The sequence below is a fragment of the Marmota monax genome, unplaced genomic scaffold (assembly GCF_021218885.2).
Source record: "Marmota monax isolate L192 unplaced genomic scaffold, Marmota_monax_Labrador192_F-V1.1 WCK01_AAM20220418_F8-fsc00045, whole genome shotgun sequence".
NCBI classification, from domain to species: domain Eukaryota; kingdom Metazoa; phylum Chordata; class Mammalia; order Rodentia; family Sciuridae; genus Marmota; species Marmota monax.
The window spans coordinates 24,584-40,734 of NW_026692132.1; the positions used below are offsets into that span (position 1 = coordinate 24,584).

A 16,151-nucleotide genomic window follows, 5' to 3' on the forward strand; every position below is an offset into this window, starting at 1 on the left:
CTTTGGTTATTCTGGGCCTCTTATTTTTTCTAATGAAATTAATATTGCCTTTTCTAGTTCTATGAAGAATATCAATAAGATTTTAATAGGTATTGCATTAAATGTGTATAGCACTTTTGGTAGTCTGGCCATTTTGACAATATTTATTTTGCCTATTCAAGAACATAGGAGGTCTTTCCATTTTCTAAGGTTTTATTCAATTTATTTATTTAGTGTTCTGTAGTTTTCATTATAGAGGTTTTTCACTTCTTTTGTTAGATTGATTCCCAAGATTTTTGTTTGTTTGAGGCTATTGTGAATGGGATTAGTTTTCCTAATTTTTCTGTATAGGAATGCAATTGATTTATTTGTGTTAATTTTATATCCTGCTACTTTGCCAGATTCGTTTATGAGTTCAAGAAGCATTCTGGAGGAGTTGAGTTTTCTAAATATAGAATCATTTTGTCAGCAAATAGGAACAATTTAAGTTCTTTTCTTATTAAATCCCTTTAATTTCTTTCTTTTGTCTAATTTTTCTGGCTAGGGTTTCAAAGACTATTTTGAATAGAAATGATGAAAGAGGACATCCCTGTCTTATTCCAGTTTTTATAGCAAATTCTTCCATTTTTTTTTAATTTAGAATGATGTTAGCCTTGTTAGCACATAACCCTTTTATAACATTGATTAATGTTTCTACTATCCCTAGTTTTTCTAGCGTTTGAGCATGAATGGACCTGAATCTTGTCAAATGCTTTTTGCTGCATCTATTGAGATAATCATGTGGTTTTTATGTTCATTTCTCTTGATATGATGAATTACATTTATTGATTTCCACATGTTCAACCAATCTTGCATCTCTGAAATGAACCTCACTTGATCATGAGCACTATCTTTTCAATATGTGTTTGTATACAATTTGCCAGAATTTAATTGGGAATTTTTGCATCTGCGTTTATGAGAGATACTGGTCTGAAAGTTTCTTTCCTTGATGAGCTTCATATCATGAGTTCTTTTTTGAGGGTCTGTCAGAACTTGGCAAAGATTCCATTTGATCCTGAGATTCTTTTGTTGGTAAGCTTTTATTACATCTTCAATTATATTGCTCGAAATTAAACTGATTAAGTTTTCTATGTCTTCCTGGTTTAATTTGGGTATTGTTGATAGATATACGCATGGTAAGATGATCAAATCAAGTTAATTAGCATATCTATCATTATCATTTCCTTGTGGTAAGAATATTTTACACCCATTTAGCTTTTTAAAAATACACATTATTGTTGACTACAGTCTCTATGTTATGCCATACAACACCAGAAATTTAGATTCTGATCTAATCTTTAAACCGAAACTTTGTACCTATAATACTATGATTTTTATTGCTTACTAATATCCACACCCTAAGATAATAGTAAGTCATCTGACATTGATACAGTTTGATGAAAATAAAAGTGTTCACAAACAGGAAAGTTAACGAGTTTTACACAGCTGCAAGGGTCAGTTAAGAACTCACACGATTTTTCAACTACCCAGATGGGGAGATCACCATTACAGGTGAGTAGAAAAACTATGGAGAGTCTGTCATTCTCTGTCTCTAGTCCTGCTAGCCATCAGAGCATATGAGAATGAAAAGAAATTAGAAAGAACATGTCTCTGCCAAGGTCTTCTCTCAAGTAACAGAAAGAAAGAAAAGGGGAATGTTTAGAAGAAAAGTGTGGAAAATAAAACACAAAGAGACATACTATCTTCTAACAAGGACAGGCTGGTTTTGAGTATGACATGGCTTGAAGATAAAGTATTTTCCTAAGAACCAACCAGTAGTAGTACCCAGAGCTCTGTAGGGAGCAAGCATGGAGAGTCACTCAGGTAACATCTAGTTGGGGTGAGAGAAAATATGCCAAGAAATCCTGTTTACAGCTGATAATGTTTCTTTGCCTTGTATCATGTGTGACATTGTCCATAGGATTTCAGAATATGGCAGAGATCAGAGTTGTTTAGAATTGTTCTGGAAAGCTTTCTGGAGAGAGGGGTTCTAACTCAAGGACAGAAAGTTGAGTTTGGATTGGTTCAGGGGCAACCCAGCCCTGGTAGGCAGCAGGAGTTCATAAAGTCAGAAAAGCAAGAACTTTTTTAATGTTTGTGTTTTTAATATGTATATGTATACACAATGCCTTATATGTACATTTTTAATTCACATAAATAATTTTTGATAAACATTTATCATGCTTGATACTTTCTTCACAAAGCACTTCACAACTGCACACCATGTTGTATGTAAACATAGAGAATTGCTTCTAAATTCTGGGGACTCTCTCTCACTACACATCTAGCACATTTTAAGAAAAATGTGCTAGATGTGTATTTTAAGTTTTTTTCTTATTAAATCCCTTTAATTTCTTTCTTTCTGGAGAGAGGGGTTCTATACAATTAGTATCACATATTAAAGTCTAATTCCCAACAACTTCACACAAAAATATTCAATCAAAGGAAATAAAATTTTGTGCATGTTTTTATGGACCTGAGAAATATACTGTGGGGAGCCATTCTCACACGTGATTGGGCAACTCCCGGTTTGGGTGTGAGGCGCTCTGGCTAAACTGTGTCGGAGATTTCCCGACCCTCTCCTGGTGCGAGAGCCTGTCCGTGTGGGGGTGTGACTTGACCACTGACCCTGGGGCCAATCACTGACCCTGACCTTGGAGTGCTGCCCCCCTCAACCTTCATTGGAAGGAATTCTCCCCTGAATTTCTTGTTCCCCAATAAAAGGCCACTCCCTGGCGTGCTCTCTCTCTCTCTCCTGCTAGCCCTGAGTAATCCCTGCTGCCCTACCGGGTGGTTCGAGGTGTAAAGGAGAGCTGTCTGGGACCTGGTCATAGAAAAAGGTAACTGAGTCTGTGTGTTTATTTCAATCTCACTAGCTAACTTTTATGCCAAGAACCTCTTCAATGAAACCAGTGCGCTGGTCGCATGGTGGAATATACTATGATTTCTCAAAGGAAACAAGACAAAGGTGCCTAACATGGCCACTTCTAATCATGTTTGTTTTGGATGTGTGTTGATATAAAAGAAATAGATAAATAATAATTGTATTTCTATATATCAGCCACACAAAGTTTTTTAGGAAACAAAATTAAAATACAGATAATGTATTTTTGTACATATGTGTACAAAAACACATATATATGTGTGTATATGTGTGTGTGTATTTATTTATTTATTTGTTTGTTTGTTTATTTATACATAAGTTTCCAAAAATAACAGACTAGTTTATAGCCTCCTTCTAAGAACAATTAGGAAAAACTGAAAATTTTATTTTTACACTTTATGGAGCTTCAGTGAACTGCAAAAACAGTGCAGGCTTGAGAAACCGAGAGACAGGCAAAGAGTAATTGAGGGAAATAAAAGAAAAATGGAGTAAAATATTCAAACTGCTGATGCTCCTCTCCCCTACCAACAAAGAGAAAAACGAAACACTTCACAATATAGATTTATACTCAGCAAAAGTATCCCCCAAATATGGCAATAAAATAAAAGAAAAATTTTTAATTTTCAATTTTCAAAATTTGTCACTAGAAGATCTAGACTTACAGAATAACAAATGCAATTCCTCAAGCAGAAGAAAAATGTCTCCAAATGACAGGTATGACTGGTAGAATGAAAGGAAGGGCCACTAAGTGTACAAATCTAAATGAATAAATATTAAAGAAAATATAGTATATTTGCTACAATTCCCATGTTTCTAGATTTAAATACCTGAAAATTCAAATGACAAAATGATGATGGAAATAAATGCCAATGGAGCATAATTTTGTAAGTTTCTTTATTTCTAGGAAAAATTAAAAGTCATATTTATATTAGACATCATTAAGTCAAATCAGATGCTAAAATTTCTAATATAAAACAAATTAATAAAGCACTCATAAACCTGACAACCAACTGAAGGGAAGATATTAAGTAGTTATAACTTTTTTATTAATGCAAAATGAGACCAAAAAAAGAGGAAAAATGGAAAACAGAACAGGTGGAACTTACAAATAGAAATCAAACAGTGAGATAAAATTACAATGATAGTGTGAAATGCAAACAGGCTAGGAAATTCCAGCAGCAAAAAAAAAAAAAAAAAATGGCAAGTTGCTCATCTGAGACAAACATTTCCCATGTGACAACATTAAACTCTGGGGAAAAAATGTGTTTAAAATAATTACTTGAAAGCACTAAAGAAAGGTCAAAAACTGCAAACAACAGAGGACATCTGGTGTTTGAAAAAAGAAAATCATGCCTGGTGGGAGGTAAGTTTTAAGGAATTTTGCCAGCCAAGGAGCCTCAGTGTCATTATCTAGAGCAATTTGAATTTAAGCAGAAGACTGCAGACTTTTGACCCAGGCATCATGACAGAGTTAGAGCAGAGAGTGGCTGTGGATTCAGCAGGAAGGAGAAAGCCACAGAGAGAAAGAGCCCCCAGATCCAGGTATGATCCACTCAAATCCCTGACTGAGCCCTGAGCTGCATATGCACAAGGGAGACTCCACAGACCTAGCAGAAATCAGCAGCTAGGAAGCCTGAAATGACTGAGTAGGGCTCTCATCTGTTGCCAAGCAGGGAAACAGTCTGTACTTGAAGGTCCATAGAGTACTTGGTAGAAAGCCCAGGCTTCTCAAGACCCACCTTGAAAATCATCAACCCAAGAATTCATAAGTTCACACAGAGAGCTTTAAACCATGTTCACAATCAGGAATACTCAATATTGTTAGTAGAGCAGTTCTTCCCAGATGTATCTATAGATAAGGATCAATATAGTCAAGCTGGCTTTGGGTAGATAAAATCAGTCATTCCACTCTTGAGTATTTACCAAAAGTAAATGAAAATATATCTGCAGTATAGAGAAATGTGAACATTGATAGAAGCAGTTCTCTTCACAAAGGCCCAAACTGGAAATAAATGTTTATAAAATGATAAAAAGATACAAATGTTATGGTACATTCAGAAAAAGGTATACTATGAAAAGCCTGTGAAATTATATCACCATTTAATTGTACTACTCTTGTTGAAAGTGTTCTTTTTAATTCTGAAATAATTGTATATATTTGTAGATCATGTGATGTTTTGATGGCTGTATCCATGGTGGGATGATCAAATCTAGTTAATTAGTATATCTCTAACTATCATTTCCTAGTGATGACGACATTTGATCTCTTTTAGCGATTTTAAATTTACATTATGATGGACTACAGTCACTAGGCTGTGCTACACAACACCAGAATTTTTATTCTAATCCAATCATCAAACTGAAACTTTGTACCTATGATTGTATGGTTTTTATTGCTTATTCAAATCCATGACCTAAGACAGTACTAAGCCAGCTGACATTGTATACAGGCTGAAGGAAACAAAAGTGTTCAGAACAAGGAAGAAAAGGAGTTTTACACGGCTACAAGAGCTAGTCAAGAACTCACAGGACTTTTTCAACTACCCAGGTGGGGAGATCACCATAACAGGTGAGTAGGAAAACTATGAAGACTCTGACATTCTTTATCTCTAGTCCTGCCAAACGTCCGAACACAGAGGAGAGAAAGGAAATTAGAAAGACCATGTCTCTGCCAAGGTCTTCTCCCAAGTAAGAGAAAGAGAAGAAAGGGGTAAAGTTTAGAAGAAAAGTGTGGAAAACAATACATGAGGTGATAGTCTGTCTTCTAACAAGGACAGGCTGGTTTTGAGTATGACATGGCTTGAAGATAAAGTATTTTCCTAAGACCCAACCAGCAATAGTACTAGACTTCCAGGGGGAGCGAGTGTGTAGAGTCACTCAGCTAACATCTAGTTGGAGAAAGAGAAAATATGCCAAGAAATCCTGTTTACACCTGATAATATTTATTTGCCTTGTGTCATGTGTGACGCTGTTCAGGCAGAAAATGTACAAATGTGCCACAGGATTTCAGAATATGGCAGACATCAGAGTTATCTAGAATTGTTTTCGAAAGCTTTCTGGAGAGAGGTTCTAAACTGGGGACAAACCATTGAGTTTGGATTGGTGCAGAGGCAACCCAGCGCGGGTGGGCAGCAGGATCTCAGAAAAGTAAGAAATCTTTCTTAATTTGTGTTTTTAATATGTGGATGTGTATGTACAATGCCTTATATGTATATTTTTAATTCACATAAATAATTTTTGATAAACATTTATCATGCTTGTTACTTTCTTCACATAGCACTTCACACTAGTACTCCTTGTTGTATATAAACACAATGAATTGCTTCTAAATTCTGGGGACTTTCTCTCAATACAAATCCAGCACATTTTTCTTAATCATCTTATAGTAGCGCATATTAAAATCTGTTTAATGCCAAACAACTATGCACACAAATATTCAATCAAAGGAAATAAAATTTTGCATGTGATTTTTATTGACCTGAGAAATATTCTGTGATTGCTCAATGGAAACAAAACAAAGGTGCCTAACATGGTCACTTCTCATCATGTTTGTTTGTTTTCTGTGTTGATATAAAGGAACTATAAAAAATAGCACTTGTGTTTCTATATATCAGCCACATAAATTCTTTATAGAAAATGAAATAAAAAGTCTAAAGATAATAAATGTATACCCACACACATATATGTTCACAGTATATGTTTATATTTGTGTGTGTGTGTGTGTATATATATATATATATATAGTTTATGTTTCCAAAAATAACAGACTAGTTTGAGACTTCCCTTTAAGAATAATTAGAAAAATGAGAAAATTATCTTTACTCCTGATAAAGGATCAGTGAGCTGCCAAGACAGTGCAGGCTTGAGAAAGTAAAAGGCAAAGAATAATTTAGAGACATGAGAGAAAAATGGAGTAACATATTCAAACTGTTGATGCTCCTCTCCCCTACCAACAAAGACACAAACAAAAACACATCACAATATAGATTTATACTCCGCAAAAGTATCCCTCAAATATAGCAATAAAAGGAAAATTTTTAACTTTCAAAATTTGTCAATAGAAGAGTTAGACATAGAATATTAAATTCCATTCTTCAAGCTGAAGAAAAATGCCTCCAAATGAGAGGTATGCAAGTAGAATGAAACAAAGGGCCATTAAGTGTATAAATCTAAATAAATAAGTATTAGAGAAAATATAGTAAGTATATTTGGGACGAACATTTCCCACATGACAGCATTAAACTAAGACAAATAACAAGAGTTCAGAGCATAGAGTGGTTGTGGATTCAGCAGGAAGGAGAAAGCCACAGAGAGAAAGATCCCCCAGACCCAGGTATAATCCATCCTCAAATTCTTGACTGAACCCTGAGCTTCATATGCACTAGGGAGACTCCACAGACCCTAGCAGAAATCAGTAGTTAGGAAGCCTGAAATGACTTAGTAGGGCTCTCATCTGTTGCCAAGCAGGGAAACAGTCTGTACTTGGAGATCCAATCGATTACTTGATAGAAATAACAGGCTTCTCAAGACCCACCTTGAAGATCATCAACCCAAGAATTCACAAGTTCAAACAGAGAGCCTTAAACCATGTTTACAATTAGGAATACTCAATATTGCTGGCAGAGCAGTTCTTCACAAATGTATATCCAGATTAAGAGCAATAAAGTTCAGCTGGCTTTTGGTAGTTAAACATCTACTTACCCATTGAATTGGTCACTCAACTCTTGGGTATTTACAAAAAAAAAAAAAAAAATCAGTCCACAGTATAGAGAAATGTATGTGAACAGTCATAGCAGTTCTGTTTACAAAAGCCCAACTGGAAGTAACTCAAATATTCATAAAATGCTGAAAAGATACAAATACTATTCAATAATGAAAAGAATCAGAAAGGCGATAAATGCACCAACACATATGAAACCTCAAAAATAAATACTGAATCCAAGGAGCCAGATAAAAAAGTACATTCTACATAATTCCATTTACATGAAACTCGAGGAAAACAAGTCTCATCTGTAGCACTGGAAACCAGGTCTGTGATTGCCAGGGACCAAGAAGCAGAGCAGGCGGACGCAAGAGGACATCAGCCTGGTAAATTGATGGTTAAATGGAACTTTGTGGGGGCAATGGTAACACAGTATGTACTTTTTTCAACACTCACTAAATTATGCACTCAAAATGCGTACATTTGTATGCATGTAAACTCTGCCTCAGTGACATTTGTTTTGTTTCAACCAAAGCCATTTGTAAGCATAAGTTGAAAGCACTCATAGCCAGATAGTAATGATAGGAGGTCCACCAATTGAAGACATACTAACTAGGCAGAGTGTAAATAGTCTGTACCACTGTATGGAGGGAAAAGAAAAAGAAAAAGAAATGGCAGTGACAAACAAGATAGGTGTTTATTTCTCTCTCCTAGGACTATGCAGGCAGGTTCAGCCCATAGAGGTCATCCAGGAAGCCAGGTATTCTGAAAGCTCTGCCATCCTCTGCTTGGTTTCAATCTGAGGTTGGGGTACTCTCAGATGGGTCCATGGATAGAATTTAAGAGGTTTATGATCTCGAATGGGAAAAAAATTAAATCTTTATTGTCACTAGCCTCTACACGAAGTCTATCATTCTCAGTTGTGAATGGTAACACCAAATCACAGGAATTTTAGCAATACATGTAGCATATAACACAATTATTTAAAAAATCTTGAAATATCATCCATACATATCACATCTTTGGAATTTTTGTACATATAGGCCTATTGCTAAGTTTCATACTTTTATGTGTTAATAAAAAATTGTTATATGAACATATAACAAATGGAGTTATTTAAGATGATTATTATATCTCAATGTAATTGGGTTTGTTATGACTCCATATGTTGCATGTTACATATTATAAAATGTTATTAGGAGAAGGTCAAAGGCTTCACAAGGTGACCAAGGGTGCCATGTTACAAAGAAATTTTAGGAACCCCCTGCTCCAGGATGTTGTCATTAGCTCATTGTCAATGTGAGGCTGGTGGCATGCCTAGTTTGCAGCAGGAAGGAAGAGGAAGAGCCTGGAGAAAATAAGTCATGTGTTGCCTCTGCAGAGACAACAATCCCAGGGCCATACCTGAATGCCATGGCACCTGGGAAATATTGTGTAACTGTGTTGCCACATGTCCAGCTACAAGTTTCTATTACCAGCAATGGAAGGGTCAACACTTTCCATATCGGCACGTTTACTTGATAGTGTCTGAGGATGACAGCAGATGAGCAAAGGAGGCAAATGAGGCAGAGAGTGTCAAGGATTCTAAATGGAGACGCCACTTGCATACATAGTAGAGATAGAAAACGATTTGAGGAAGGGAAAATATTCTTTTTTTCTTCTTTTAAACATTTTATTTGTGCATTATATACATAGTAGTAAGAATAGTTACATATTTGAACATGCACAAAATAGAAAAATATGATTTGGTCATTTGCATTCCCCAGAACCTCCCTTTTCCCTTCCTATACCATATTGATCTCCCTTCTATTTTCATGAGATTTCCCCCTTTTTGTCTCTAGCTTCCACATATGAGAGAAAACATGACCACTGACTTTTTTTATTACATTACTTTTTTTTATTTGTTCTTTTAGATATACATGACAGTGAAGTGTATTTTGACATATCATACATACTTGGAGTATAACTTCCCATTCTTGTGGTTGTACATGACTGGAGTTACACTGGTCGTGTATTCATATATGAATACAGGAAAGTTATATCCAATTCATTCTACTGTCCTCCCTATTTCCATACCTGTGACCACTGAGTTTCTAAGTTGGACGTATTTTTCTTCTCAAGTTCCATCCATTTTCCTGAAAATGATAAAATTGATTTTTTTAGCTAAATAAAACTCCATTGTGTATACAACACATTCTTTATTCTTCATACAATCATGAATATGAAGACTGGGTCCATAATTTGGCTATTGTGAATTGTGCTGCTATAAACATGGGTGTGCATGTATATTTAGAGTATGCTGAATTTAATTCTTTAGGATTAATATGGATGGTGGTATAGCTGGGTCATGGTGGTTTACTTCCTAGTGTCTGGAGGACCTCCATACTGATTTCCATAGTGGTTGTACAAATATACAATCTCACCAACAGTGTAAAAGTATTGCTCTTTCCAAACATCCTCTCCAGCATATATTATTATTTGTATTTCTGATGGCTGTCATTTAAACTGGAGTGAGAGAAAATTTCAGTGTAGTTTTGATTTGCATTTCCCTAATTGTTAAAGATGTAGAATATTTTTTCATAGGTTTGTTGCCATTTTTATTCCTTCTTTGGAGAAGCATTTTAGTTTATTGCTCATTTATTAAATGGTTATTTGATTTTTGGTGATTTTTTGAATCCTTCATATATTTTAAATATTTTTAAAAATTTTTTTTAGTTGTCAATGGACCTTTATTTAGTTAATTTATTTATATGTGGTGCTGAGAATTGAACCCAGTGCTTCACGAATGCTTAGATGAGCACTCCAGCAGTGGGCCACAACCCAGCCCCTCTAAATATTAATCCTCTATCACAAAAGTAGCTCACAAAGATTCTCTACCACTGTATAAGTTCTTTCTTCATCATCTTATATTCTTCCTTTGTTGTGCAGAAACCTTAATTCAATTCCATCCCATCTATTAATTCTTAGTATTATTTTTTGAGCTTTAGGAACCCTATTGAGGTTCTTGCCTGTACCTACATGTTGAGGTGTTTACCATAAAATTTCTTCTAGCTGTTGTAAAGTTTCTGGTATAAATTATAAGTCTCAGATCCATTCACTTGTCTTTTTTGCTGGGTGAAGAGATATGTACCTAGACTTGTTATTCCACATATAGATAACCAGTTTTCCCAGTGCTGTATGTTACAAACATATATTTTGGGCACCTTTGGAAAGGATAAGCTGACTGTATCTGTGTGTCTTTTATCTCTATTTTCTGTCCTGTTCCATTGATCTATCTGTCTGCTTTTATACCAGTACCATGCAGTTGTTGTTACTATGGTTCTACTATATCTGTATGTTGCTTTTGGTAATATGGACATTTTAACAATATTAATAATTCTTATCTGGGAATATGGGAGGTCTTTCCATCTTCTAGAATCTTCTTCAATTTCTTTCTTCAGTGTTCTATAATTTTGCTTGTAGAGGTCTTTCACCTGATTGGTTAGATTTATTCCTAGGGTTGGTTGGTTTGTTTGGAGGCTATTGTGAATGGAATTGTTTTCTTGATTTCTTTTTCACCAAATTCATTATTGGTATGTAGAAAAGCTATTAATTTTTGTCTGTTAATGTTTTTTATTCTGATACTTGCTGAATGTATTAAAAGTCTTTTGATAGAGCTCTTTGGAGCTTCTAAGATCACATTATCTGCAAAAGGAATTTGATTTTTTCCTGTCTTATTTGTATCTCTCCTATTTCATTCTTCTGCCTGATCCTGCCCCACCACCACCACTGGGGATTGATCCCAGAGATGCTTAACCCCTTAGCCACATCCTCAGCCATTTTGGGTGGGAGGTAGTATATTTAATTTAGAGACAGGATGTTGCTAAGTTGCTGAGGCTGCCTTGAACTTGTTATCCTCCTTCCTCAGCTTCCTGAGCCACTGGTATTACAAGCATGTGCCACTGCATCCAACAAAAAATTCCAAGTATCATATTGAATAGGAGTAGTGAAAGTGGACAGCCTTTTGTTGTTGTTCCTGATTTTAGAGGAAACACTTTGTTTCCCCAAATTTAATATGATGTTAGCTTTGTGTTTATTTTATATAGTGTTTATGATATAGAGGTCACTTCTTTCTATCCCTGTGTTTTTTAGTGTTTCTATGATAAATCACTACTAAATTTTATCACAGGTATTCCCTAAATTTATTGAGATGGCTAATTGTTGTCCTCAATTCTATTTGTGTGGTTAACTATAGTTAATTGATTTGTGTATGTTGAAGCATCCTGGCATACCTAGAATGAAACACACTTGATCATGTTATACAATCTTCTTAATATGTTAATATGATTTTCTAAAATTTTATTACGAATTTCTGCATCTATGTTCTTCAGGGATATGGTCCATAGTTTATTGTTGTTGTTTTTTTCCTTCATGTGTCCTTTCTGGTTTTGGTATCAGGGTGATACTGGCTTTCTAGAATGAATTTGGAAACATTCCACCCCTTTCTATTTCATGGAATAATTTGAGGAGCACTGGCACTAGCTCTTCTTTAAAGGTCTGGTAGAATTCAGCTGAGAATCTATCTGGTCCTGGGCTTTGCTTTGTTGCAGGCCTTTTATTACTGCTTCTGTCTCATTACCTGATATTGGTCTTTTTAGATTTTCTACATCTTCTCTTTTTGATTTGACAGGTCATATGTGGCTAGAAATGTATCCACTTCTAGATTTTACCATTTGTTGGAGTATAAGTTTTCAAAAATAGTCCCTAGCAATCCTCTGGATTTCTATGGTGTCTGAAATCTTATCTCCTCCTTTTTTTTTCAATAACAGGATTTCAGGCACCTTTATTTTGGCCTCTGAAATATGTTACTTCAAAGAAGTCAGCTCCTCCCCATATCTGCACCATCCTCCAATAGCCAGCAGCTTGTCATTTCTACTGCTCTGAAGAGCCCTGAACACACCCTGCATGCAGGCTGCAGTGGGCCCAGGGCCCAGTTCAGGCAGCACACACTCAGGTTACCTTGCAGAACCTGCTGCTGGCCCCTCCCAAGAGCTGCTGCAGCTGGATGACAATCCTGGTGGCTTTATTACAGAATCTGTTTTCCCCATATAATCTATAAATAAGACAAAATGTTTCTTAATATTATATATTTGCAATACAAACAAGACTGGTGATATGGGAGACTTAAACCCTACTCTTTTCTGGGTTTGCCTTTATGAAGACCATGGTCACTGCATTTTTGAATGGCAAATGTTATTAACTCTGTCTTTTATAATCAGTAACAAAAATTATTACTCTGAAAGAATTTAGGTAAGAAATAGTTCAAAAACCTGAGCCTACTACCAGTCATTCATCATTTTCTAGCCTAGTGATTGGCACAGACTCAATATTCTCTCTTCTTTTTCAATCAGTAGCTCAAAGAAAGGATAGAATAATTGAGTTTAAAATCCTGCCCCCACTTTGTGTGTGTATGTGGTAAACATTGTAGATGAACAACTAGAGGCCTACTGAAGTATTAGAATCTCATGCAAAATTCTAACAAACGAATGCCTCATTACATCAGGCTATTCGGGTATTTCCGTATTTAAAAATGCTAACGCAGTACAGTGGCAGTGGTTACTTTTCACTGACTTTAGCATCTAATCTCATAGACTAGTCATAAGTTGTGGTAAAATGGAGTTTTGGCAACAAAGTAGTGACAGACACTTCTGAATAAACAACTTCTAGCCATTTGGAAAGTATTGCCAACACATTATTTAGTGTTAGCTCAACAGTCACTTTGTGCTGAAAATGAAAGAATCCAAACTCTACAAATGTTTTACTTCACCAAGTCCAACAATAATTGAAGGATTTACTACTTATCTAATAAAAAATTATACAGCCACTTTTATCAAACAGCAATTACTACAAAAGAATGGCAGGAAAAAAAGGACTTCACAAAAATACACTAAAAAGTTTGACAATTTTATGCAGGAACCACCAAAATTTTAGTGTTTAATAATTAAGAGCACAACTGATCAAGTTTCAAGATGTGAAGATACCATGTTCCAGAAACTGGGGAGAAAAATCACTCTAAAAACTTATTACATAATGTGTGATAATAATGCACTATAATATAAAACCTGTCTACACTTAGTAGTTATTTGCAAAAAGCCATTCAGTCTTCTTTTGGCTTGGAAAAATGGTGTTCCAGATTTCAGGGTAATTAGCAACCTTCAACTCTTTTGTGTGGCAGGTATCTTGTTTTCTCCTTCCAGTTCTTCCACCCGAGCCTGTGTCATGAGGTCTGCGATGTTTTTCTCCAGATCATCAATGTGACTACTCATATCATCAATTCTTCCAATGATCTGGTCAGACATGGTCTGAAATTTATTTTGCATCTGCTGCAGGAGTGTCTGCACCACCGAGGTGAGGTTGAGGTCCTGTACGGTCTTGGGGTCAGTCTTGTCCATCTCTCCGGTTCGCCGCTTGGTGGCAAGGTCTCAGACTGTCACCCACACTCCTTATTTCCTCTTTTGTCTCTAATTTTATTAATTTGGGTTACTCTCTTCATTTTGTTTTTTTTTTTTGGTTTTTGTTTTGTTTTTGTTTGTTTGTTTGTTTTGGCTAGGGGCTTATCAATCTTGTTTATCTTTTCGAAGAATCAACTATTCATTTCCATGATTTCTTTTTTTTTTAATTCTCCATTTCATTAATTTCAGCTCTGAAATTAATTATTTATCTTCTTCTATTTTTGTAAATGATGCCTTCTTGATTTCTTAGGGCATGAAAATGCATCAATGGGATGTTTACTTGGTATCTTTATGATTTTCTTGTAGCTGCACATAACTATAAATTTTTCTCTTAGATAAACACACATTAATAGAGTTATATTAGACAAAAGTGTCAATAACATACATTGGAGAAAAGATAGCTTCTTCAACAAATGGTACTGGGAAAATCCATATGTAGCAATATGAAATTAAATCCCTATCTCTCACCCTGCACAAAACTCAACTCAAAGTGGATCAAGTACCTAGGAATTAGCCCACAGAACCTGCACATACAAAAAGAAAATATAGGCCTAACTCTCCATCATTTCAGCTTAGGAACTGAATTCCTCAACAAGAGTACTAAAGTATAAGAAGTAAAATCAAGAATCAATAAACGGAATGGAATCAAACTAAGAAGCTTCTTCACAGCAAAGTAAAAAATCAAGAATGTGAACAGAGAGCCTACAGAATGGGAGAAAATCTTTGCCACCTGCACCTCAGAGAATTAATCTCCATGATACATAAAGAACTCACAAAACGTAACACCAAAAAATAAATAAATAACCCAATCAATAAATGTGCAAAAAACTGAACAGACACTTCACAAAAGAAATATGATCAGTCAACAAAATAAATGAAAAACTATTCAACATCTCTAGCAATTAGAGAAATGCAAATTAAAACTACACTAAGATTTCATCCCATTCCAAAGGCGAAATGTTCTCTCTGATATGTAGAAGTTAACCCACAATAAGAAGGGGGGGTCATACAACTTCACTGGATTAGACAAAGGGAAATGAGAGAAGGGAGGGGGGATGTAAACAGGAAAGACAGTAGTATAAATCAACATTATTTTCTTATATTCATATATGAATACATGAACAGTGTAATTCCACATTGTGTATAACCATAAGAATGTAAAATCATACTCCATGTATGTATAATATGTCAAAAACACTCTACTGTTATGAATATGTAAAAAGGAAAATAGTAGAAAAAACTTTCTCTTAGAACCACCTTCACAGTTATCAAGGGATTCTGATCCATTGTATCTTTCTTCTCATTTAATTTTAAGTATTTTTACATTTTTCCCTTATTTCTTTTTTCACTAATTCATCATTCAAAAGTATATTGTTCAAAATATATGAAAAAAATGTTCAACATCTCCAGCAAATTAGAGAAATACAAATTAAAACTAAACTGAGATTTCTTCCCACTCCAGTCAAAATGGCAACAATCAAGAATACAAGTAACAATAAATGTTGGTCAGGATGTGGGGAAAAAAGCATGCTCCTGTATTTGGTGGATGAACTGCAAATTGTTGCAACTACTCTAGAAAGCAGTGTGAAGATTGCTCTAAACACCTGGAATGGAATCACCATTTGACCCAGTAATCCCTTCTTTAGTATATTCAAAGGACTTAAAATCAGCATAGTTCAGTGACACAGCCACATCTATGATTATAGCAGCTCACTTCACAATAGCTAAGCTATGAAAACAACCTGCCCTTCAACAGATGAATGGATAAAGGAAATGTAGTGTATATACACAATGGAATATTACTCAGCCATTAAAAAAGAATGATCTTATGATGTTGTGTATATATACTACATTTTATACACCAAGTATAAATAAGAAGAATTTTTTTAAAAAAATTGTTAAAGTGTATTGTCCAATCTGCATGTGTTTATATAGTTTCTGTAGCTTCTCTTAGTACTAATTTTTAGTTCATTCAATTATGATCCATAAAATGCAATGAATCATATCAGTTTCTTATATATGCAAAGACTTTTTTTGTGGCCTAAATTATGATCTA

The 16,151-nt window shown here is 35.0% G+C and overlaps 1 protein-coding gene across 1 annotated transcript; it reads right to left on the bottom strand.

Moving 5' to 3' along the window:
• Positions 1–13,732: 13,732 nt before the first annotated feature.
• On the bottom strand, positions 13,733–14,035 carry LOC124107308 (heat shock factor-binding protein 1-like). Its single transcript, XM_046465234.2, has one exon. The coding sequence runs from the start codon at positions 14,033–14,035 to the stop codon at positions 13,799–13,801; it is 237 nt and encodes a 78-aa protein (XP_046321190.1). The 3' UTR covers positions 13,733–13,798.
• Between the last annotated feature and the right edge of the window lie 2,116 nt (positions 14,036–16,151).